General features: G+C 38.3%; 4 protein-coding genes across 4 annotated transcripts in view; all 4 read left to right on the top strand.

Annotated features, from left to right (window-relative positions):
* Positions 1-26,183, top strand: part of eif2b3 (eukaryotic translation initiation factor 2B, subunit 3 gamma) — a 449,880-nt gene that overhangs the window by 312,692 nt on the left and 111,005 nt on the right. The window lies entirely within an intron of this gene.
* Positions 1,093-4,974, top strand: mrps14 (mitochondrial ribosomal protein S14). The gene is made up of 3 exons (XM_062428964.1): positions 1,093-1,167; positions 3,754-3,918; positions 4,422-4,974. Exons 1-3 carry the CDS (start codon positions 1,099-1,101, stop codon positions 4,602-4,604), a joined length of 417 nt encoding a protein of 138 aa, XP_062284948.1. The 5' UTR covers positions 1,093-1,098; the 3' UTR covers positions 4,605-4,974.
* cacybp (calcyclin binding protein) lies at positions 6,771-13,766 on the top strand. Its single transcript, XM_062428842.1, has 6 exons — positions 6,771-6,884; positions 11,102-11,312; positions 11,410-11,506; positions 11,605-11,704; positions 12,190-12,284; positions 12,718-13,766. The coding sequence occupies exons 1-6, from the start codon at positions 6,867-6,869 to the stop codon at positions 12,878-12,880; spliced, it is 684 nt and encodes a 227-aa protein (XP_062284826.1). The 5' UTR covers positions 6,771-6,866; the 3' UTR covers positions 12,881-13,766.
* plk3 (polo-like kinase 3 (Drosophila)) lies at positions 14,808-23,800 on the top strand. Its single transcript, XM_062428678.1, has 15 exons — positions 14,808-15,053; positions 16,119-16,226; positions 16,340-16,456; positions 16,760-16,889; positions 17,014-17,101; positions 17,559-17,654; positions 17,944-18,142; positions 18,288-18,414; positions 18,675-18,790; positions 20,109-20,229; positions 20,336-20,419; positions 20,838-21,000; positions 21,252-21,381; positions 21,563-21,673; positions 21,832-23,800. Exons 1-15 carry the CDS (start codon positions 14,838-14,840, stop codon positions 22,027-22,029), a joined length of 2,004 nt encoding a protein of 667 aa, XP_062284662.1. The 5' UTR covers positions 14,808-14,837; the 3' UTR covers positions 22,030-23,800.

The raw sequence follows: 26,183 nt of genomic DNA, 5'->3' as shown, positions 1-26,183 counted from the left end.
AATTATTATGTTTTTATCGAGACACTATGAGAAATTTTATTCCATATAAACAAAACGAATAAAGTACAAATTTGGTGTTTGCCATGTGTTTTATTTTTTACTTAAAAACCCCTCCACACATTTATTAAGACATGCAGAAATACTCTTGATTGGAATAATTATTGGTCTATGTTTTTTCCTGTAAAGTATATAATTACCACACTAAAATCCTTAAAATGACATCTACTCCTTCCCCCTCATTAAAAAATGTAGAATCTATAAATATGTAGATATATATCACAGTTGAATATTGGTACAGGATTGGCTGCAAAACCAGTTGCAATGTGACAAATCCTGTTCATAAGCCCCTTAAACTCAGATTTTCAGCACAGAAACGTTCCACTCACAGCAGATGAATGTAAAAACAGCCTTCAAGTGTCAAACTCTGCACATACATCATTCTGCACAGCGAAGCTTAAGCATTTCAACTGAAAGAACAAAAAGAAAGTTTTTGAGTGGTGACTTTAATGATGGAGGGTATGTGTTTAGTTTTCCCTTTGAGCTAATGCCTTATTGGTATTTATGTGTGCATTCTTTTTGGAAAATAGTTAATAAGGACCAAAATAAATTACTACTACCACTTTTTTATGTGTGTCTTGTAAGGTGTCCTTGGGTGCTTTGAAAGGTGCCTATAAATAAAATGCATCATTATCATTATTATTACTATTATTACTGCTACCACTACTACTAATGTTTGCGGTAGTCATGAAATGCAGTAAAATTCAATTCTGAGCATGTACCATCCAAAAAGAAATAAGCCCTGATTCTGAATGCTCTGGGCTAAACTCCTAGATGATGCTGCTCCTGCGATGTAGGCTTCCCCTAACCCATTACAAGCTTTAAAAAGAAGGAAAAGCACTTTATAATGCTTTAAGAAACTGGGAGTCAGTGTAGATATGCTAAGACTGGGGTAATATGCACTCTTTTCCATGTCTAGTCAGGAGACTGGCAGCTGAATTCTAGTGTCATGTATCATTTCATCCTCCTGGTCGTCAGGCGGCGGTATTGTCACCGTTTTATCTTCTTTCTGTAGTTTTCGCACAACAAATCAAATCCAACATGGCTGCCCACAGGATAGCATGTCTAGGGTTAAATGCCCTTTATTCCAGTGTCTGTGCCCCAAAGCAGGTAACTTAATTATTATAACGTTTTATTTTGTGTGGTTTTGAGTGTTTTATTGTGTTTGTGTAGCGTACAAGTGAGAGCAAACAAAGAAATGGTAACGTTAGCAATATCACTATCTGACATGTAGCATGAAGCTAATGCTAACTAGCTTCTGACTTATGTCTTTTATATTCATTATAGCTAAGTTATCGTTAGATAGCTTTGTAGCTAATAGTAACAGAGCTTTCGTTTAATTCGGGTAAAAAATAGGAATGTGCTTATTAAGGGATTTTATTGGTGGTAGACTGTGACAAGAATTATAGTCAGTTTTAGAAGATAACGTTATGCCTTGTGCATCACATCAGTGTCTGTCATGTCAATAAAAGACTCAATGCAAGCACGTTTGATTGCAAATAAGGCTGGGAATATAATGCAAAATAGGCAAGTCCATGGTGTGCTTTATTTCGTGAAAATAAGGATAGTTTGATTGCTGTTTGCTGCCATCAAGGTCGTTGAAAAGGAAGTGATATTCCACTTTCCCTGATTATTTCCCTTTCTTAAAACTTCATCTTGAAGACATGTAGGCTAGATGATATAAGAAGGTTAAGCTTCTACATAGACTGACCTGAATTTTGACATAGTATTATCTGTAGTAATAAAGATAATCATTGCGATCCAATAAGTGTATACCCTTTACTACAAAAATGCAAATAGTAGCATTACAGTACAATCACCTTTAATTGTTCATATGAAAGATTGATTTCTTCCTATAATTTCCCTCAAAAAAACAGCAGACAAAGTACACATTCTTCTCAATCCATACTTTTGTCTTCAGTCATTATTGGTTACTTTTGCTTTTAGGGCTGCAACAAACAATTATTATTGTTATCGATTAGGGATGCTCCGATCGATCGGCCGCAGATCGTTATCGGCCGATATTGATCCTAAACAGGTTGATCGGTGTGCTCTCAAAGTGCAGATCAGAAAAGCCGATCGCAAATATATATTTATTTTTTACCGGAGACATTCTGCGCGTGACGTATATTATATGAGTTTTGACGGTATGTTTTGTTTCCCGCATTCCAGCGTGTGACGTAATTAACCTGCCACTGTTTATCCGCTCTCATGAATGAGGCTGGCACAGGCAGCATGAGTTCTCCGGTCTGGAATTTTTTCACAGTTTCCGAAAAAGATGTAAAACTCGCTGTTTGCAAGATATGCAACGCCGAAATACCAAGAGGTGGTCAACAACAACGACAATTTAATACAACTAACCTCATCCGACATTTGAGAACGCGCCACACAACAGAATACGGCGAGTATGAGGAACAAGCCCGGACAAAAAAAAAGACGGCCGCCGTCACTCAGCCCACTGTCAGTGAAACGTTTAGACGTCTGGAGCCTTACAGCAGGGACAGTAAAAGGTGGAGGGATATTACAACAAAGCTGACAGGGCAGGGTTTACACAAATAAAAAGTTGATTGAGGTACATAAAGATCTTGATTGTGTTTATTATTTATTTTAGTACAAATGGTTTTACCACTTTAAGTGGTGCACAAGGCTACATTGTAAATACAGGACATTGAGGATTATTATTATTATTCTCCCATCTATTCTGTGATCGGTGATCGGTATCGGTATCGGCAGATATATGATTCCTGTGATCGGATCGGCCCCCAAAAATGCTGATCGGAGCATCCCTATTATCGATGAATCTGATGATTATTCTTTTGATTAATCAATTAGTTGTTTGGTCTTTAAAATGTCGGGAAATACTGAAACATGTCATCACTTTTTTTCCAAAGACCAAGATGACATTCTCAAATGTCTTGTTTTACCCCAAACATACTGAAAATGTTCATATTTAAGAAGCTGATATCAGGGAATTTTTTATTTATTTTTTATATACTGACATTTAATAATTAGTCAATTATCAATGTAGTTGGCAATTACTTTTATTGTTGACTAACTTATCCATCAATCAGCTATTCATTGTTGCTCCATTTGACTACATAGCATAGAAACTGATGCTACAGTGAGCATTAGTAACAGGTGACTCTGTTCATGTGCAGTAAGCTTCCTCCACAGAGTGCCATGACAACAGATTTGTGTATAGCACATAACAGCGCAGATAAGATCAAACTAAAATCAATCTCATCCTTATGATAACAAAAAAAGGTGTAGGAAGGGATATCTTTCCTATAAGTTTGTAGGGATGTATCCACATCATCTGCATATAAATCTACACATGCATCAGTGACAACTATTTACATTCTGCCATCTGCTAAGAGCCTTTAAGAATAGCTCATACTAAATGTATTTCAATGAGGGGGAAGGAATAGATGTCATTTTAAGGATTTTAGTGTGGTAATCATATACTTTACAGGAAAAAACAGACAAATTAGACCTTGAAATAAATTTAGTATGAGCCATATCGTTTGTGTGTGCTACACAGGCACATTATATGAGCTGCCAATCAGGCGCGCAGGTGGTCAAATGGTTAAGAGCGCACGCCACATACGCAGCAGACTCTGGTACGAGTCCCTGACATTTTCTTTTTTTAATTAGCTGTCAATCAATCAGTAATAACTGCTGGACTATTGTGTGCAGGCCATGAGAAGCTGCTGGGGGGCTATGGAGCAGGTGAGAGGTTATTATGTTAACTGGAGGATGCTGAGAGACGTCAAGAGAAGGCAGATGGCCTTTGATTATGCTGATGAGAGGCTACGGATCAATGCACTGAGGAAGAACACCATCTTACCCAAAGACCTTCAGGTATGATTCATCAACGCAAGCTGTACCGTGTCTTTAATCACTACATATTTACTATAGAGTGAATTAAATACTGTACAACATTTCATTCAAGTGTCCAATTTTGGGTGAAATTTCCCTCCGTTGCATGAAAAAGTAGTGTTCATGGAAGTCCACTACTTCCTGCTAAAAGTCCCACATTGCAGTGCAACCCATGAGACTACACCTGTCAGTGGTAATGAAAAATCTTGATTCATGTCCAAAATCTCAATTAACTGTTCACCGTAGAGTGAACAGCGCAGTGTTTATAGAGAGTAGTGAATGAGGGAGTCATCTTAAACACGGACAGTGTTTTTGTGCTTCACTGATCCTTACTGAAATTCATCTCATTTGTACTCCTCTGTATTAAAAGAAACAGTGTGCAGAGTCTGACTGTATTTATTTTTTTTTTTTTTTTACATATTTCAAGTTATTTAGAATACAACTAAAGACTGCTTTCCTAAACAGTATATATATAATATTTGCAGGAGATAGCGGATAAAGAGATTGCAGCATTACCCAGAGACAGCTGCCCTGTGAGAATACGCAACAGGTGTGTGATGACGTCCCGACCTCGAGGAGTGAAACGGAGGTGGCGGCTCAGCCGGATTGTCTTCCGTCACCTAGCTGACCACAACCAGATGTCCGGTATTCTGAGGGCAAGGTGGTAACTTGGGCTCCAATGGATGCTACGAGATTAGATATTGACAAATGTTTCAGTGGCTGTGATCAGAACATCAGCATACACAGACTTGTTTCGACCTTTCAGAGTCGAGGGTTATTAAAGGATCTGAGTTTAAAAAACAGATACATCACTCTCCACAAAAGACTGGGAGGCTTTGGTGTTAACAATGTATTTTGTGTGTGCTGAGGTAAATCTGTCCTTTCTGTGGATGTTTGTTCAGGGCAGTATGTTTCTTTAATTTCTGTATGGCTGACTGAATATGAAAAATGACAGCATATATAATATTTAAAGAGAAATTGATTATGTGACTCCCTGTAACTTACTCAAAATGGATTAATAAATACTGTTGTACATTACTAACCTGTTTTTTTTTAAAGTGTCTTATTTATTGTAGAATGTTTGCAAAGTTGATAGAGTCTAGCAATGTAATGTAATGTAATATACTGAAGACATTAAAATATACAGTTGCTGTGGACTAAAAGAAATCCACCTGTTATAAAACCTTTGTCTTAGAGAGGGTACAGAATAGCATATATCATGCTTTTTAAAATAAGTATTTTAGCCAAGTGGAGGCTTATTGGTTCTAAATATGGCAAAAGCATCTGAAAAAAAAATCTAATATTTCCTGACGGAGAACAAAAACCAGGCTGAGCTGTTACCTGTCTCAGCCTGCCTAGAAAAAATTGTGAATCTTTTGATTAAATTGAACCACTGACCTTAATGTAAAAACATTTTTAACAATACATTTATTAATGAGAGCAGTTGACATCACAACTCTGCTCACAATTCAGCTGCAACCCTCTGAATGAGTCATATAAAGCGATATCTGCCACATTTACAGACTTTTTAACATCCCTCTTTGTATTTCCTTGGACAGTGTTTCCCTTTTGTGATGTGGTGGAAGTATAGTAACAAAAAGAGGGACTTTGGCACTAAAAAGTATAAATATATGTATTTAATATGACTAATTTAGATACATTTTTGCACAGAAGGAGGGTTAGGGTTATGCATTTTGTCCTAATCATTTAGAGGAGGACAGAGTTGGTTGTCACATTCATCAGATCTCAGTCCCTAGAAGGCGCTGTTATAAAGTGTTGGTACTGAAAGTTTCAGAATTTGGGTAAGATGTTACTTCCAAGGTCATTTCTGGAGTAAAGCACTTGACATTGAGATGAGAGGACGTTTAGTGTTTTTCATGTTAAAGTGTAAATGCCCAGCTCTTCAGTGTCTCTCTTATTATGCTTTTACACAATAAAACAATCATTACCATTCAAAATGATGAAAAGAGATCTATATATGTTTTTCCTAGGTACACTACAAAATGTGGTTGTAAGCTTTGCTGGTACCAAAAAAATCCCAGTTGGGGAAGTTTGTCACATTCTCTTCGGGCTTGGTTATCACATGTTGGCATATGCATATATTGTGTGATATATCTAGTCCTTTCTTACTTTTTAGATTGCAAAATGACCAGGATTTTTTGTCAGGAAGACAAACAAGAGCCAGATGTAATGCTCAGGGCAGTAAAAGGTGAAAATGCAAAATATTGTCATATAAGGATTATTTAAAAGCATTTATAGGAATGATTTGTCTTGTTTATGTTCTCTTGGTGCAGGAAATGTGTTAGGTTGTTGTATTTCAATGAAACTTAATATTTGTTAATTTTTGTTAAAGTTAATTTCTAAGATTGTCTCTACATTTTTATGACTACCCAACGATGGGGACGGCTGTCACAAGTGTACAAGACATATTTGACGGTCCACATCTTCTGAACAGAGTCAGCTGAAGAGAGTAAAACCCCTCTATTCCTACCTGATACTTTAATCTTCTGCTACACATTAAAAGGGAATCTATTCAGTATACAGTATATGACGAATTCAAAGGAAAGTAAAAAGTGTGACTACCAACCCTGTTCTCTCCTACATTGTAAGTGCATTATGAGGGGATCTTCTTATGACTAGTATGAACAGTATGAATTATTATGGCAAGAAAAACCTAATTCAATTGTCATTAGAGCATCTGATTATTTTATCAAAGGACTTAAAATAGTTTGAACCCGTCCTTAAATGTTAAAGTCATGACTTGCCACTTTAGTCCAAAAGGTGGCGGTAAAGCGCACTCATGTTTCCTTGCCAACCGCGAATAATTGCAACGAAGAAGAAGAAGGAGCGTTTATGCAAAAAGTGGTAAAGTACTGCATCGTGCATATCACCAGAGAATAGCTAACATAACCCAACAAGACGACGCCTAAATGGATCTAACCGAGCAGGTAAATTGCATGTTCTTATCCAGTTAACAGAAAGCTGACAGAGCTAAACTAGGAGCTGCATGCTTGTAGCCGAGTTAACTAAAGTAATGCTTTATTAGCTAGCTAGTTAGCTAACGTTGGCCACTGGCAAAATGATGTCAGCTATTTTTTTTTTTAAAATCTTTAGCTTCGTGTGGTTGGTAAACCTTTATGTAAACATGCATCACTTGTTTGCCAAAGATGATAAAGCTACCTAGTCATGTTGGCGTGATGGGAACATAACCAGCTAACGTAAATACTGATTTGCCACAGCAATGTACAACAGAAAGTGAAATGAGTGTAGTGTTAGTCTGCTGTACTTGCTCAGCTGTATATCCTCTGTATGTGTTATCTTCAAGTACAGTGTATGTGATTACACTGGAAACTGGAGTCAAATTATTTGTTTGTTCAACAAATTTGGCCAATAAAGCTGTATCTGCTAAATTCACTTGTGGCATTAATGATGGAGGTCATCGATCCTGTTCATTTATTTGAATAATTATCTTATTTTTTAAGAAAGCAGCAAAGTCAGATGTAAATGGATGTGACGATTATCGCTAAATATCATTGCAGATAGATATTTATTCAGTTAATTATGCTAGGCAGACACGTGATATCGTGAGTGTATTATTTTGCATGGCATTTCAATAGACATTAAACATTTGAATTACAAAAGACAACCAACCAACAAAGATAGGACGAAGATACTGAGGCTGAGAAAGTTATATTTGAGTTAGGGCTGGAAATACAATTTACTGTCATTGTGGATACATCTGTTGTTTTAAACACATTGAGCATAAAACGATGAGAAACGCTACACTAGTGTCTTATAGACTCACTGGCCTCTTTATTAGGTACACCTGTGCAGTCTAATACCTGTTGTATTAGATGAAACTCTGCTGAAAATTCTACATTTATGAAGCTTACACATTTTCAATTATTAAAGACATTGTCAAGAAGGTGATAATTGTCCTTAATGTTAATTATTGAGGTCTTAGTGGGTGATGGTGGTGTATTAGGGTGCACATGCAGTGTGTTGTAAGGGGCAGAACCACCTCTTCTTTGGAGTCTGAGGTCATTTGACGTATGCAATGGAATGCTGCATATGTTTTACCAGTCGATGGTGGCCAGTGTTTTGTTCTTTGCTGTAGTCTGCTGGGGAGGCTGCCTGTCAGACAATAATGCTAAGCGGCTGGATAAGCTTGTGAGGGAGACAGGCTCGGTGCTTGGCACTCACAGCTTAGAGACTCTGAAGACGGCAGTAGGAAGGGCTACAGGCAGGGGCGTCACTAGGTTTTAAGGACAGGGGGGGCTTAGCCCCCAGGAGTTGCACAGGATGTGAGCGAACGTTTAATTTCACAAACAGTTAACAAAAACTGAGAAACTGCTTTTCCACTTTTTGGACAGATTTAACAGAGATACTTTACTGTGTAAATGTTTTAGGCCACCATTACATTTTTAACACAGTACAACAACAAACACAGGAAGTACTGTATGTTTACAGCATTAACAACAACAACAAAAAGAAAAAATCCACATAGCTACAGTGCCGTATTCAACCAATGCTTCTTATTCATTAAGAGCCCACATGTATTATCGAAAACTGTATGCAAAAAAAAGAGCACTGTGTTCTCACAAAGTACACCATTTTAAAATAACATGGCTACAATTGGCAGTTACTTGGTGGGTGGAAGCATCAAAGAATGTCGTCTGTTTTTAAGGGTGGCAAAGTGTAATAAGATGTGTCATTGTGTGCTCATGTGCGTCATTGAGGAGGGTGAGTTTACTATTTGTGTGTGGTTGGCGTTGTATGTGATTATTGTATGTAAAGTGCACTAAATGACGATCGCTACGGTGCTAGCTTAGTTGCTATGATGATCGCTACGGCGCTATGTAAATTGCCATGACAACCGCTACGGTGTCAGTTTAGTTGCTAATATTGAAACCAGTTATACTTGAGACAATATATTTTCAATATATTGAAGAATATATTGTTAACACTCAAGTCATATACTTGAGTGTTGTTTGATCTTAATTCTCCTGTAATCATATATGTGTCTCCTATTTCACATGTGTAAGATAAGCTAAATCAGTTCTATCTGTATTATTCTGATTCAGTTCCTGCAGCCGTTGGCCTGGCCCAAATAGTACAAAAAAGTCACAACAAAATACACCTCTAGTAAGAAGAAGAAGAGCCAATGACTTATTATTAATGAATGTATTATTTTAACGAGTCTCAGGTCTTCAGTTCAGATAAACAATCATACTTACTTTAACGTTACATCACTTCAGACACACACACATACACACACACAGCCAAATCTACTGCCAGTTCACACAAAGTAAATAAGTTCATACACAACATACCATGGCATTTATCGCGGCCGCTGGTCTACTTTTCTCTCCTTTTTGCCGCCTCTAGATTGTTGTTGACGTCTGTACGTCATACGACGTCTTCTCTGGAGATGCGTTAAATGGCTACCGTAATAACTGTGTCAAAATCGGGGACATTTTCGGGGACAGCTTTGACCGGGGACAGGTCACCCAAAACTGGGACTGTCCCCGGAAATCGGGGACGTCTGGTCACCTTATCCTAATGCTACTCTAGTTGCTTCTGTATGCTCCGCTCACACATGCTGCAGGTACCCAGGTAGAGAGTGCAACCTGGAAAACGTGGACTGGATTTCTGTGATGTGGGTGTGCTCTATAGGAACAAGTGGAATGGATTGGATAAAGACGCACTGACTCGGACTCTCTACCCTCCGCTATGAAGTGAAGGGAAACTAAGATTTATGATCTTATTTAAGTTGATAATGACTGGTTATATGATTATTTATTTGAACTCATATTCTGGCCACATTATATTGAATTTGTCTGCCCTTTTTTGTATAAAAAAAAAAAAAAAGAATTAATAAATGAACATAAAATTATTTAGGGGGGCTTAAGAATATTTTAGGGGGGCTGAAGCCCCCCTAAAATAGGCCTAGTGACGCCACTGGCTACAGGTGCAAAAGTAAAAGCCATTATGAACAACCCCATCTATCTATTTTTTCCACTCCTTTAACATACATTAGGGGGGCAAAATATTATGAACACCGGTCAATATAATGCACCCCATTACATAGGGATGTCCCGATCCGATATTTGGATCAGATCGGCCGCCGATATTAGCAAAAAATGCATATCAATATCGGATCGGCCTGCACGGGAAAATCCCGATCCGGACTCCCGATCCAGTTTGTTTTCAAAACTCCGGTCCGTGTTTTCCAGCGCACCGCTGTAGGTAATCCATTCCAGTTTTTTTCAGCTTTCCCCCCCAAATCCGGTCCGCGTTTTTCAGCACACCTAGCGACCTGTCCAGCATCCCACTATTTATTTTCTACTCAGCTTTTTTGTGTGTTTTGCTTTTTTAATAAAGTTTACAATATTGTTTGCACCGATGGCTTTTTAAGCCTTGGTTTACACTCTTGTTGTTCAAGAGCAGAGCACTGATGCCAATTCAGTTTGTGTGGTTAATTGACTATTTATTATTTTGTCTATTTTGTGTTTATTTAACCCTGTTAAGAATAAACAGGTCAGCTTCTCATTACCAATCATTGTGGATTATTCAAACTAACCTAATTAAGTTGGCTAGTTGTTCTTAAGAGTAAAACCCTTTTCAACATGAGTATAACAACAAAATAAGTAAATATCTTTAATCTTTAATACATGCTTGGATCGGCTGGTATCGGTATCGGCCTATGCTAAAAGCTACAATATCGGTATCGGATCGGAAGTGCAAAAAGCTGGATCGGGACATCCCTACCATTACACCACCACCTCTTAGTACGACCTCAGTAATAAACATAAAGTAGAATTATATTTTTTTGACAATGTCAACAAAAACTGAAAATATATAAACTTGAAGAAAGTAGAATTTATGGAAGTACTGTTGTATTGGATTGAATTAGACTGCACAGCTGTACCTAATGAAGTGGCCGGTGACTGTACTTGATGCTCAACCAGTAATCAAAAATACAATTATTAATACAATTATGTGAACTTAAGAAAGTATTAAAATACATTTTTTGTCAGTCAACTAACTGACAATCAGTTTCAGCCATACAGTGTAGACAGAAGTAAAATTAGCAGTTACGGATGTGACAAATCTAACTAAGATGTGCATTTTTCAGTAATATCATTTTTTCCCCTAAACACAGATCAACCAGTTGGAGGCAGACTTGCAGGAGCTGGGGTCCCTCTTGGAGAAGGCAGAGAGGAAGAGAGTGCAGGAGCTTTTAAAGCAGGAGCAGAAGAAGGTGGAAAAAGAGATTGCAGTCAAACGACAGCAGAAGGAGCAACAGGCCAGGAGAGAGGCAGACCCATCCGCAGCCTCTAAGGCAACATACACAGTCAAGATCACAAACTATGGTATTGTGTCAGTTATATATTGCCATCCTGTTTTCATTAAGGTTGGGAATTAGAAATGTATTTCAAAGTTGTTAACATCTCTTCATCTCCTCTGCAGCGTGGGACCAGTCAGACAAATTTGTCAAAATTTACCTCACATTGAAAGATGTGAACAAGATTCCATCAGAAAATGTGGAGGTCAACTTTACAGAAAAGTAAGTTGATATACAATGTAATACAAGCACAGTACATTACTTACTATTTATCAGGTGTCATTAACCACACGATTGCATCTGCTCCTTTTCTCTTGCAGTTCATTTTCTGTGCTTGTGAAGGATCTAGGTGGGAAAAATCATCAGATGACAGTTCTCAATCTGTTATATCCAATCGATGAGAAGGACAGCTATAAAAAGGTGAGTGAAGCCTATTCATCAGTTAAAGCAATAGATTTGTTTGAGTTATTTGCTTGGTGGCTTATAGATCAACTGAGGCAGTGAATTGAAGTGCTTATCATTCAAAAATGAGAATGTGCAAATGGGTCTAACTCATAACATTTAAGCTGTTAAAATTACTAAAAAGTATTTTATCTCACAGCATAACATCACAGGTCAGTTTCAGAAGCTTGAATGTTATGTTACAGCTTTTAACATCTTGGAGCTGTTTTTTGTGTTTATCAAGTTCACATAGATAAGGTTCTGTTCAACAGTTGCTAAATGTTTCCTTGAGATCCAGCAGCAATAAACAGCATCTAACAGTCCTTTTGCATGCCAACAGTTGAATGCAGGCTCAGTGTTGACTTGCACTTTACCCAGGGTTACGCCTGCCAACTTCTGGGGAAAAATATGACTCTTGTTTGCTTTTCAAAAAGCCCCTTAACCACATTTCTTCCCCTCAACAGATAAAAACTGACATGGTCCTGATCATGTGCAAGAAGCAGGCAATAAAGAAGTGGGAGTGTCTAACGAAGGTTGAAAAGCAGGCGAAAGACAAAGAGTAAGTTCATAGACGCAAGGTTTATCTGTACATTTTAATTCAAGTAGTTTGCGCAAAGCACAGATTTTAAGTAAATTAAGACCACTGCATACTTCAAATAAGTTGGTTCATACAAGGTATATGATGATATATATATGATTTGCATCAGTACTGCTAGTCCTACTGGTGCCAATGTGTCATCAGTAGCTATATTGGCTATAATAAACATAATTTTCTATTTTAAACCCTGCCAGTATTTTCATCTAACTGCACCCTGAAGCATGCAGTAGCTTGTCGTGTGAAGTGCAGTACCATAACTGTGTGCCAGGTGTCACTGTAGATTATCCACTGTGTATAGTGCAGCCTGAGTGCATGCACACAACATGAAAAACCACAGCTATTCTGATGAACACATAGAAACTCTTTATCCTACTTTCCTGTCACCTCTCAACAGTAAACCCGCTGTCGAGGAGAATGCCGACCCCAGCGATGGCCTGATGAGCATGCTGAAGAAGATCTACTCAGAGGGCGACGACGAGATGAAGAGAACCATCAACAAAGCCTGGTCGGAGTCCCAAGAAAAGAAAGTTAGAGGAGGAGACATGATGGATTTGTGAACTGCAATCACACCTTTTCCACTGCAGGACCAAGAGAGAGCTGCCACGACAACTTTCAGCTGAAATGACTTGAGGATTGAATGTTATGGCTTGAATTATATGTCCAATACATAAATCATATTTCTGCAAATCTAGAAATGAGATATGCATCTCATAAATATGGAAATTGCTTTAGGAAAAATCATAAACAGAAATAATAGCCCTGTCCGATAGATGGCAAACCTAAACAACAAGAAATGACACCTTCTCATCACTGCTTTGTTTTTTTGTAAAGTTTGAGGTTTAGATTGGACCAAGTTAATTGAAAAAAATGTTTGACATGTTCTGTTAAGTCACTTCATTTTAATGGTGTTACTGTGCAGAAGTCAGAGCAGCTAAACTGAACTTGTATTTCAGATGTTGCACAAAAGTGTAGATTTGCCAAAGTCATGCTCATATTCCTTAAATGAAGACAGCCAGGAGGCTCTTCTTAACTGTTTTCAAGTTTTCACATTGTCTTTTATTTTTTGTCATTCTGTAAATGGATCAAACGACAGTACTGCTCATGCATCTATCTAGTATCATAGTTTACATCAATGCATGGGTCTGTGTTTGAAATTGAGTGCTCATACCTGTTGCATAGTGTGATGCTCTAAAACATTCTGTAATTCCTTAATGTGACTTGCATTTTTATATTGTTGGACTTTCTTCAGTTATACTGTCTACTTATGGTAGCCTTATTAAAATTGGGATTTTCCTTCCAACATTTGTGAATATGTAAAGATGTATGTTCTACTCTAGTTGATTTTTTTATTTTTTTATTTTGATGTTTGTCATCACCTTACATGTATTGTTGCCAGCCCTCTGGTTGTTCATGCAGTTCTCTCAAATACAGCTCTTGAACTGAGTTTTCTTTCTCTTTTTTCTGGTTAAGTAAGTAATCCTGACAAAGAACGCTGCACTCTACAATCATCTGAACACCAACATTTACCTAAATATTCAAATGAGCATTGTTACTACTTGATCAAAATGGTACTGTTCACTTAGTTTATTCTTTGTGATGCGGCACATTTTTTAATGGTTAATGGCCTGTGTTGCTTATATTGACACAACACAATGTAAACCTATGAGTAAACAGTTAAAATTATGTATTTAAGTCCTGCCGATGAACTTTTCAGCAGGTCCAGCAGGTGGCAGCTGTGATCAGCAGTTCACATGGGTTTCTCTGGGGATAACACACGCACACACACACACACACACACAAGAGAACTTAAACTCAAGTTTTAGTTTTGTTATAGAAATGTTAGATTTGAAATGGCTTATGAAGGTTTTGGTCGAGTAACAGACCTGCGTCTTAAAATATTATGACTTGTAATATTTTTTTTATAATTATGTCCTAAATAATTGTGTAAATCATATAATTATTGTGCCTGCATGGCTTGTAATTATGTTTACATAGGCCAACATTTCATTGTGACCCTTCAGTAATGCATAAGAAAATTAACAATGTCTCATCAGAATTATTGCAGGGATTTGTTACAGACAATTATAGGATAAATAAAGATTTAAGTTTGATTAAAAACATCAGGAGATTGTGCAGTAACCCACACAACAAACTGTGACACATCTGGAGCTGCTGGTCGGGTTACAGCAGCAGTAAGAAATGAGCTACATCAACGTGAGTTAGACGGGTTATTTTTTCATGAGGTGTTTCATTCATGTTTTTCTTACATTCCCGATACATTTCTTGATTGAAACTGTGCCTGAGCAAATCGTCTGGACTTTCTCCACCCGTGCTCCATCTAACCCCCGCCCCCTGCCCCATGACGTCACGGCCCGCCTACATATAACCCAAAAGCGCCGTGCCCAGACACGCCAGATGGATACAGGCGGTCTCATCTTTACGCACCAGATCAACTACTGAAAAGAATAAGCGACAAGGATATACAGGCTGATTGTTTATATACCACCGCGTTAAATGGATACCGGTTGTTTCACCGCGGCACAGCGTATTTCGTGCCACACCATGAATGCGGATTTATTTAAGCCTGTTCCGGAGCGTGGACCCCAACAGTCCTCTGCCCCGGTGAAAACGAACAGGAATAAACCCGAACAAACCAAACCAGAGTTGGCCCAGGTCGTGACAGACTCCAAGACTGGAAGATCCTACAGTAAAGGGAAGCTTTTGGGAAAGGTACAATCATTTTTTTAATTTATTTTTTAATCATACCTGTGCTTGTCTCGCTCGCATACCGGTATCTTGATTGTTTTCAGGCGTTAGATCTGAGGCGACAGATGGATGTATAATCTTTTTTTTTACCCAATATAGGGATGATTAAAATTCCTCACTAGTTATTTTTCAGGTGTGTTACTAATGCGGGAATACTGACTGACCTCGTGGAGGATGTGACAAATTTCTCCCCTCTGTGCACGTCATAGCCGAATCAATCAGGCGCAAGGTGTGCCCAGCTCTCATGATCATACATGATTGGTAACACCTGCTGATAAGATCTTCAGAATAATAATAATTATTATTATTTAGTGGCATTATAAAGATCTCTCAGTCGACTTTTCAACCAAAAATATACCTGACTTACTCGTGACTCCTCTCCCTGACAATAACGAAACTGTAATGATTTCCGACACAGTATGTTCCCTGTATGAATGGAGCAACTGTATCAACATGTTGCTCGTCATCGATACGCTGCGTCGGGCAGAAAGCCAAGTCTTTTTCTCTGCTGCCTGCCGCAGAGCTGGGAACGTCTCCGTCAATTTCACGGTTAATGAATGCAGCAGCTCTGTCTACCTCATCCCTCATGTCCTCAAAGCTTAGTGTTGATTGCATCTAAAGCTACCAATGAGCAGAGAAAAATGCATGAACAAACGGCAGTAAACATGGTATTTGGGGATGATGATGGGTCTTAGAAGCCTATAAGAGCATCTAAAGGCAACAAAGGGTGTTGATCAACTGATTTAGACCATGTTGATTATGAAATGATGATGTAATTGAATAGATTCAACCCTTTTTATATATAAATAATGGAGTTAAATCCTGGATTGGTCATTTCTGCTCCTGTTTAATAGTCACACCAGGCTTTCAGAATTGGCTAAATCATGGTTGAACCAATTGTCTGCTGTCTAGCCACTAATCCTTACTAAACATTAAAACAAATGTGCCGTTTAGGCAATTTATGTATGGTCATTGCAGGTTTTCTACCTGCTGCTCTGTCAACTGATCATGTTGTTTGTCCCTCCCAAGGGTGGCTTTGCTCGATGCTATGAGATGACAGACCTCTCCAACAACAAAATGTACGCTGTGAAGGTGATTCCACAGAGCAGGGTGTCCAAACCACACCAGAGGGACAAGGTATATGTTCATCTGTGTATCTTTGTGTCTTGCAGAGAGGCAGTTGCATAACCTGAACACAATATTTGGAATATGTTAAGATTGAAATATGCTTACAAATGTCGTCTTGACAGATTACAAATGAGATCGAGCTTCACAAAACCCTGTCCCACAAGCATGTGGTGAAATTCTCTCATCATTTTGAGGATCAAGATAACATCTACATATTCCTTGAGCTCTGCAGTCGGAAGGTGAGAATTCAGAAATCTCTAGAATAGTTTGCACTGTGTATGGGGTTTGCTTGCGTCTATGCAGCTTGGCTTGTATGTATTGTATTGTCCTACAGTGGTGCAGTACACTGTACAGACTAGAGTCATTTCCATTTCCTTTTTACCATTGGTAAAGGAACCACTACTGATGTAAATTCCCAGGCACTCACCTGCATGATGCATCATCTAATCTGACTGTGTGTATGTGTGGTGTGTGCAACATTGTTATACAGTCCCTTTGACGGATGCAGGGTTGACAGTTCACTCATTGCTCTGTCTCTGCAGTCCTTGGCACACATTTGGAAGGCAAGACACACACTCACAGAGCCAGAAGTACGATATTACCTCAGACAGATCATATCCGGCCTCAAGTACCTCCACAGCAGAGGAATCCTGCACAGAGATCTCAAACTAGGTACGTGAGCATGTGACTGCAACGTGGCGTACGAACACAAGCATCCCAGGAATCTGCTGTGACTTTGGGCAGACACATGTTATGTGTGGAATGCTGACTGGACGAATGTTTTTGTCTCTTTCAGGCAACTTCTTTGTCAACGAGAACATGGAGCTGCGGCTGGGAGACTTTGGCCTCGCTGCTAAACTGGAAACAGTCGAACAGAGGAAAAAGTTAGCATTTTTTACTACCTTTTTTTTCTCTATAGATATATATCTAATAAAGTCCGCCAGCTATTTTTAAATAAGTGGGAACAATATCCTTGTTTTTTTGCTACTCGAGAACAGGCCCCTGTACATAAACGCAAGATCCAGGTCTAGGTTTGCATAATGCACATAAACCTAAAACCATTACGTCAGTTACTAAGCACATTTCCTCCCACTGCTGTCGGCCCAGAAAGAACCTAACTAAACCAGTTTCCAAGTGGCAGTTGACTCTAGCGCTGAGAGCTTACAGTTTCAATACCTGTTTGACAACATCTTCCTGTGGAATACCAGACCAATGAGTACAGCATAAAAAATGTTTCTAGCACTGCCACCACTTCATAGCCTGCATGACCTACTACTGAACAGAAATGAAACTGTTTGAGTACTTTGAGATTAAATTAATCTTTTTACTCGTCTTCCATAGAACAATCTGTGGGACTCCCAACTACTTGGCCCCTGAGGTGCTCAACAGACAGGGCCACGGCACAGAGTCTGACGTTTGGTCCCTCGGATGTGTCATGTGAGTGTTGTGCTAATTTTAACCCAAAGTTTCTTGCTTTGTGTAGTCATCCATAAGATAGCACTTGTGTATTTGAGGTTAAAGTTTTATCTTTTAAAGGGTAAAAGGTTACATCCAGTGTTTTGTGTAAGTGAAGAATATTAAGTAAATTTCTTCATTTAGCAGGCAAGAACATTAATGACTGTTCTCAGTTAATAGAAAAATGAGGATGTTTTACTTAATCAGTGAGAAAGGGTTTTGGTTTTGTTGCTTGAGTAAATAATAGGTTGCCTTGGTTTCACCCTTCCAGGTACACGCTGATGTGTGGCAACCCTCCCTTTGAGACTCTTGACCTAAAGGAGACCTACAAGTGTATAAAGGAAGTTCGGTACAACCTGCCCTCCACGCTTTCCCCCACTGCACAGAAACTCATCTCAGGCATCCTGCAGAAAAACCCCAGCGACAGACTGACCCTAGACCAGATCCTCAACCATGAATTCTTCACCAAAGTATGTAAAAATATGCTGTTTTTGTTTTTACGAATGTTTGCTGTTATCTAGATTATTAGATCGCTAATGCCCTTTTCAGGACCGTCTCTTTTCATCTTGTATCTTCATCTTCTTGTTTTCATGCTTTCTTCCTCTTATCCTTTAGGGTTTCACTCCTGACAAACTTCCTCCCAGCAGCTGTGTGATGGTGCCAGAACTCCATCCTCCCAGCCCTGCCAAGAAATTCTTCACTAAAATGGCCAAGAGCTTCTTTGGCAAGAAGAAGGCAAAAGGTAAGCAGCAGTCGGTGAATGACACACTGTAAGGGTTAGGTTATCTATTGTCATCTGGTTAGCTACATATTCATGCCATTACAAGTGGAATTATGCAGCATCTTGATAGTCTAGTTTTCTCATGAGAACTAATGTTTAAACAGAAACATTTAAACTATTTGAGTTTCCCTTTAAGCCTTTCCAAGTAGTAGGCGTTTTTAAAGCTTCCGTTGTTAAAGATAACTATTGTGACTAAAATACAAAAATTCTTGCTGTTGCAGTGGAGAAGATTCCATGTGAGGAGAAAGACGACAAAGACATTTCCAAGCTGGTGTCGGGCATCGTTAAGTGTTCCATCAACCGTCAGATCAGTTATAAAACAGTGGGACCCAATGAGGTACGTTTAACTTTTTTTTTTTTTTTTTTTTTTCCCGACTTTCCAATGTTGGCTTTGTTTTTTACTGCAAACAAAAATGGGGTAATTTTAGCTGCTAAATCATGTAATATAGTCCCACAACTTCGGTTTCAAGTCTGCAAGGATAACAGAGGTACACAGACCCATGGCAAATACTCACCATGACAGATCTAGGGATGCAAAGCACCTTTTGCAGCATTTCATCCAAACTATAAAACTCTTAGAAATACCAGCTATGAACGTCATCTCAAAGGCTGAATAGGAGCAGCCATATTAGCTGAACAGCGCATTACTCTTAACAGACATGCAAAGGAATTGTTTCCCTTCTTTCAAAAAGGATTCAGAGTTTGTTCTGTGGCTGCGAGCTTTGAAATCCCACTGAAAGATGCTGCACTGTCCCAGCAGTCCTCTGGCTGGTCAAATTCAGAAAATAAATGTGACACAGCCGGTTTGTTGTAGCTATTAATAATTAGAGGAACTGAAGTTGATTCAGATATATTGAGACCGTTTTTTGTGTTTTTAAAAAAAAAAAAAAAAAAGATTATTTCATACCTTGCAAAATCCACCCTTGCTTGTTTTTTCACTTCATTTTTCTTTTCAACAAACAACCTCTGTATTCATTCTGAAACTATTGTGATTTTACAACCAGAGCTGAGACTAAATTTCACAACAGCAGGAGGCTCATATGACCAATCCTTAATCAGGCTGGTGTAGTTACTATTTATATAGCCAAATAGGAAGTATATTGTTTGCTCTTTGTAATGTTGATAATGAGCCTGTTCTGAGAAACCAGGTTGTAGTCAAGGACAATATGCTACACTCATGCATTGTTTTTGTTTTTCTTTCTCCGCCACGACACAGAAGTCAAAAGTACCTGCTTACTTTTTTTATTTGTAGATATATTTGCATAAAGACAAGACATACCAAATATTACTGTGTCAGGCTAAATACGAACACCTGAGGGAGGAAACATGACATAAGAATCTTGCATCAAGCTTGCAAGAACACAGAAGGAAACTGTGGTGCTAAAAGTAGTTTCATACTACATGCACTTGCAGTAAGATGCACCTGATGAGAACATCCAAAACCAATGACGCAAAACACTAAGCTGTAGAATGCAAGTGTGTTGAGTATTTTTAGTCTTAAAAGTACTAAACAATTGTGCAAGATGTTATTTTTTAGTTCTGTGGTTCCATTTTTTTTTTTTTTTCCCAAGTAATTTTTGTGTGTTCATTTTTAAAACAACTCGTGGTCTTTCTGTTGACATTAATATTCTAAAATAATTGTTGCTGCTCCTCAGGTGCAATCTCCCACTGGTCAGCTGGTCAGCTCTGTGCCTTTGGAACAGACTCCGGCTGAGGAAGAATCCAGGAAGTCCATCTCACGCTCCTTCAAGGGCACCATGGCCAGCAGCACTGAGCGTAGGTTTACAATGCTTCTCTTGAATAGATATATTTTTATGATGTATAATAAAATTCATTTGCCTTTTACGACCAGTGTTTGACTTGTTTCGTGTTTTCTCTCCAGCATGTGAAGATGTCCTGACCCCAGCAGCTGTGGCTGAATCAGCCATGAAAATTCTCAACAACTGTTTGGCTAACATGCCTACAGGTAAGACAGCCCAGAGCAGACTGAGATATTACACTGGAAGAGTATTTTTGTCCTAAAAATTAATTATACAGAGCACTCAAATGGCAGGGCAGATACATGCAGCTTCCCCCAAAATGAACCACATTTGTTTTGTTGTACTGAATTGGGAATGATAAAGAATCACTTAAGATTAATCAGCCAGGTCTTTTGATTGTCTCAGCCATTTCATAAAATGCTTCTGAATTCTGCTGACTCATTTAGCCTGGAGCACTTTAAGCTTATAGCTTCCCTAACATTTTCAGTAAAATGCTGACTTACAGACTTTTTAGAAATGTAAACATTACTTTTATTTTCAACTGTGGTCTTTCTTTGATATGAATTGCTGGAAATTTGTTCTATAGTCCCTCATTTTTTTTTTTTTTTTTCCTCTTCTCTCCAGCCACTAGAAATCCACCCTGCTTGTCCAGGCCACAGTCCTTCTTGTGGGTGACTAAATGGGTCGACTATTCAAACAAATATGGTTTTGGCTACCAGCTCTCGAACCAAAGCATTGGTGTTCTCTTCAATGAGGGAACACATCTCAGTCTCTGTGACCAACGCAAGTAAGTACCGTGTTAAAGGGGTCATGTAAACAGTTACTCATTGTGCATAGGGATTAGGGTTTTTTGGCAACTAGACTGGGCCAAGAATTGTGTAATTGGTCTAAATTGTTTATAAAGCCAAGTGTAGCAGTTCCTAATAATTATTATTATTATTTTATTTTAATGCCGTTATTATCATTAAGGGCATCTTCAAGATTTTAACTGTCTCATCAAAATATTAAACATTTCTAATATTTTTTCTCTCCAAACAGAACTGTCCACTACTGCTTGACCAACAACAAACACTTCACTTTCCCTGCCAACTCATTACCTGAGCAGCTTCGTAGCCAGAAACAAATTGTAGAGCTTATGGCCAACTACATGGAACAGAACCTTATGGAGGTATGAGGAGTGTTATACTGTTTTAGCTGGCAGGCTGCAGCACTAGTTTGTTTAATCAAATACTTAATGATGATCGTGTATTTATTTATTGTTTTAGTTGATTTTCAAAGTTGTCTTAAGAGCAGTTGGAAACCTATATAAACTGAAATCTGATCTAAACTTAAATGTTCTGTCTCCTCAGGGTGGAGATCTTCACTGTGATGAGCAGGTCTCAGGTTCTCCTCCTCTACTGCTCCAGTGGGTGAAGACTGACCACGCACTTGTCATGCTCTTTAACAATGGCACTCTACAGGTTTGAACAAACTCATAATTTCTGTATTTATGTTCTATAAATTGAATGCGAAATGTTTTTAAATTGCAATACAACTCTAATCACCTTTGGGTAATGGATGTCTTGGATTATGGCCCTCCTTATCTTAAATCCTGTCCTCTATTTTTATATCACTCCAGGTTAACTTCTACACTGATCACACCAAGATCATCCTGTGCAAGTCATCTGATGACTCATACCTGCTCACCTACATCAGCCGGGAACGCGTCTCCTACACTTACCTCCTCAGCATGCTAAATGAGATGGGCTGCACCTCTGAGCTACGACACAGACTCCGATATGTGGTCCAGCTGCTCCAACACCATGCCGATGCCTAAAAGCACAACTCAGTGCCTCCCAGGCTGCCTGAGTGGCAGATGCCTTACAGGCAACCTGACTGGTTACCACCTTCTTCTTAGGCAGCCTGACTGGTTGATATAATTTCTCAAGGCAGTGCCACGAGGGGCTGACACCTCTCCAGCTGACGGATGGAAGGCTGCTCAAGTCTTCTGAGCAATACTCTTGTCTGAACTGGTGCTTAGGCAGCTGATTATCAAATTGATTGACCTTGATAAACATCAAGCAGTCAGGAAGTTGCCCAATGCAGCATCTGCCTCAAGGGTTTGTGCCTGTCCAGCTTTATGCCTCAAAGGTACCTGGAAGGTATTGATACCTAAAATAAGAGACACCTACCTGGCCTGAAATGATGGATCCTTCACAGGCAGATGCCTACATGAACACCCAAACTCCTAATTACCCTCCCTCACTTATTCACCACTGCTTCTTGGCTGGATCTTTTCAAAGCCACCAACCAACCCTGCAGCTTTCAGCTTCCCCTGACAGCCAATAACCCAGGCATGGTTTCTCAAAGGTATCTATACACTAAAATTGGTCCTATCTGCTTGCAACAGAACAAGGATAATCTTGCAGCTGGAATGCTTTTTTTTTAGATGCGTCTTCCAAAAAAGTATTTTAGCAGCGGGGTCATTTGTGTCGTTCATTTGCACTGGAACGGTGATATTACAGCAGAGATGCTTTGGGAAGAACAGAAGTTTGATTAGAGAGAGTGCCTCCTACCCTCGGTTGGTTTCTGGCCTCTTTGGACTATGGTGCACACATTCATTTTTTCTTTCTATTCTTATTTTGAAAAAAAGAATATGAGCCAGCTTTAGGATCACACTACGATCTTGACTTCACATGCACAAATAACATTCCTGGCCTTATTTGATAATAGTGATGCTAAAATTACAAGATTCATTGCTTCTTCTGATCCATCACTTGTCGTTTTTTTTTTTTTTTTTTTTTTTTGGATAGTTATTAGAAACTATTTTCACTGATGTGGTACACAGCATACTAAAGGGGCTATGGGAGCAACACAATTTTGCACATTTTTTTTCTAAATTCATCTCGAAAGCAAACCTTTTACTACCACTTATGTTTTATTTGTTTTTAACTACCAAATACCAAAAGGCATTTTCTTTGTTGGTTTTTAAAATGATTGTTTTAAATTCACATACAGTAGGTGTGTGTGCTACATGCTGGTAAACAAAACTGTTGGTTGGAAAATGAGGGTGGGGAGGGAGGATAAAAGTGCCTTTTTGAGGGATGTCTGTATAGTGCAATAACAACCCTTGTGTGAATGTCAAGCTGGATACAAACAAGATTTGAGATGGGTTTTAATGGTTGGATTTACTTTTGTACTTTGAGCCAAGTTTAAAAGCAAGTCCAATAGCACTACACTCTCACTACCTGGTATAAGCTTTTAGAACAACTGGTATCATAAATGTATATTCCAGTAATATCTACTATTGAAAAAAGAAAACCTTGTACTCTGTTGTACTGTACTGTAATCCTTATCGGTTTACATTGCTTTCTCGACCCAGAGTTGTATCCTAAAAACTGTGACCTGGAATGCAAGTATTATGTACAAGTTGTCTTCAAAAAACCCAACATTGTGAAAGCCATCTGCCAATTCAGAAGAATCCTTATTTTTTGGCACATAATGTCCTGTTTATTTATTTTTTTATTTATACATGTTTTTTTATTTATTATTGTGCAAATGTTACGTCTTGACACAATCAATTCCGATCACCTTTTGTATGTAATGTATTTGGGGGAAATGGGATAAATAAAATTTAATGAAAACTTAATTTGGTCTTGTTACACATCTAAACATATTAGATATCAGTTGTAAATTGGAATTATATCTGGTGTACAAGATGAATACATCACAAGAACTTACGTGAGTTATTGCTTATAATACTCAGAATTTCACAGTTAATACCTCTGGTCAGTGTTTGTGAACTACATATTTTCTATAGTAGCACATACTATATTTAGCACATACGACCTTTGAGTTATACTCGTACAAAAGCTACAGGTATACTGTGGTTCAGAATCAGCTTTGTCATTGTTGAAGACAATGAGATTATAGTGCAGTTTCCAACACAATTTTGATTGATTAAAAAGTAAAGCACAATAGATTAAATACAATTTTAGGACCATCAACAGCTACAATTTAATGACATTACCTACAAGTAAATATTTATATTAGTTTAAACTGTTTTAACATTGGTCAGAGAGAAAACTGACTTCTTTGACACAAAAACACACACAATGGCCTCTATTATGTAAATTGTCCAAACAACAAACAAAAATCTGGACAATTTTCACACCTCTGCAATGCATCCTGGGAAGTATATTCAAATAAGCTAAGATTGCCTGTAAAGAACTTAATTTGAAGAGTGGAGGAGAAAAGGTGACAAGGAGTGTTTGCATTGGTGCCAGTGTGTGCCAGTATCAGTAATCAGGAGATTGGGAGCACCTGTATGTGTCTGCATTTATGTCACCTTCAACTCAACTGAGTGCTGCCTTTAGCAATATTGAAATCTAAAAGCAGTACTTGAGTGAAAAAATATTTAACCACTGAAGAGATCTGGAGTCTTATTGAATAATTGTACATAATAAAAATATAAAGCAACTTTGTTCATAAGAGCACTGTTATGAGGAGTTCTGTCCCGAGACAGTATTGAACCTATAACCTTGCAATCTAATAGGGAAAGCTGACTGTTACGAAGGATTAACCAGAGCCTGAAACACAGAGCACAAACTCACATTTTGTTGAGCAAAATTTGTTTTGATTTTTACATCATTAGGAGCAGCAGAATCATCTTAGGAAGAAAATATATAATGTGTGTACTCAATGTTTGAAGGAAGAGATAATCTGTAAATTTAAAAAACAAGGACCACCCACAGTTTCTGTTGCAGTCAATGAGAGCTGGGCAGTTTACTTTTACTACTCCCAGGGAAAATATATTTACATTTGAGAGAGAGAGGAGGTTTGTGGCAACAAAATGTGTGCTTGGATAGTCAAAGCTGTGGGAGTGAGACATGTTTACTTTTTTTTCTGGTCTAAAAATATCTCTGCTCTCCCCTGTGCCTGATGATGTCAAATGCTCATGAGATCTGAGAACTGCTGTAGGAGCCCTAACGTTGAACTTAAATTGCTTCAAAAGGACAAAAGATGTAATCAGTAATCAGATTACGCCCACAGTTAGTCAACTTCTACCCAGCCGTCCAGTTGTCCCTCAGCCTGCAGTCTGTAAGAACTTTTCACTGATTTACAGAGAAAATCCTCTTTTGTTTTTTTTTTTATTCATCTGCAGTCTCATTAATCCTTTAAGAACTCTCACCAGACTCCATACAAATATTTCACCTTTTTAGAGTTCACTAAACACTGCTGCAGGACTCATGTTAGGATATGTGAAGATTTCAGTCACTGTCATCGGCAAATAAATGACATTTGGAATAGCCTGGAGAAGGTTGGAATAGTTTTGGACAATGTTTTTAATAGTCTGGAGAAGGTTGGGATAGTTTTGGACAATGTTTTTAATAGTCTGGAGAAGGTTGGGATAGTTTTGGACAATGTTTTTAATAGTCTGGAGAAGGTTGGAATAGTTTTGGACAATGTTTTTAATAGTCTGGAGAAGGTTGGAATAGTTTTGGACAATGTTTTTAATAGTCTGGAGAAGGTTGGGATAGTTTTGGAGAATGTTTTGGATAGTTCAATCTGAATACTCGTTGTTTTCATTCCTCCCACTTTTTCTTTCAATTCGTATATGGCGTTCCTTTGTTTCCTTCACCCCCATGCTTTTGCAATGCAGTCATGATATTGCTCTATATTACTGCTTTAGCTTCAGTTTTACTGGACGCCACTTCCATAATTCTAATCTGTTTCAGAGCTTGCTTAGGGATTATATGGACTGCAGTGATACCACTGCTGATAATAACCCTTTTTTATATCTTATTTTATTCCATCCACTGCAATGCCATTACAATAGCTAACATCTCGACTGTATATATTGTTAAGTGATCTGGTGTTCAAATCTGGAACAACAACAAAAAAAAACTATCAACTATATTTGCCCATTTACACTTTCCTTTATCTCTCTTTCTGTTCTCTTGAATATAAAAATCTAAGGACACAAAGGGA

Source organism: Scomber scombrus, chromosome 11 (assembly GCF_963691925.1).
Source record: "Scomber scombrus chromosome 11, fScoSco1.1, whole genome shotgun sequence".
In the NCBI taxonomy this organism is placed as follows: Eukaryota; Metazoa; Chordata; class Actinopteri; order Scombriformes; family Scombridae; genus Scomber; species Scomber scombrus.
This window is presented reverse-complemented; position numbering and strand designations above follow the sequence as displayed.

Coding starts and splice junctions, on each gene's coding strand:
- mrps14 (XM_062428964.1), top strand. CDS start 1,099: ATGGCTGCCCACAGGATAGCATGTCTAGGGTTAAATGCCCTTTATTCC. Junction 1,168..3,753: donor GTGTCTGTGCCCCAAAGCAG/GTAACTTAATTA, acceptor TATTGTGTGCAG/GCCATGAGAAGCTGCTGGGG. Junction 3,919..4,421: donor TCTTACCCAAAGACCTTCAG/GTATGATTCATC, acceptor TAATATTTGCAG/GAGATAGCGGATAAAGAGAT.
- cacybp (XM_062428842.1), top strand. Junction 11,313..11,409: donor AGTCAAGATCACAAACTATG/GTATTGTGTCAG, acceptor TCTCCTCTGCAG/CGTGGGACCAGTCAGACAAA. Junction 11,705..12,189: donor AGAAGGACAGCTATAAAAAG/GTGAGTGAAGCC, acceptor TCCCCTCAACAG/ATAAAAACTGACATGGTCCT.
- plk3 (XM_062428678.1), top strand. CDS start 14,838: ATGGATACCGGTTGTTTCACCGCGGCACAGCGTATTTCGTGCCACACC. Junction 15,054..16,118: donor AAGGGAAGCTTTTGGGAAAG/GTACAATCATTT, acceptor GTCCCTCCCAAG/GGTGGCTTTGCTCGATGCTA. Junction 20,230..20,335: donor CATGGCCAGCAGCACTGAGC/GTAGGTTTACAA, acceptor TTTTCTCTCCAG/CATGTGAAGATGTCCTGACC.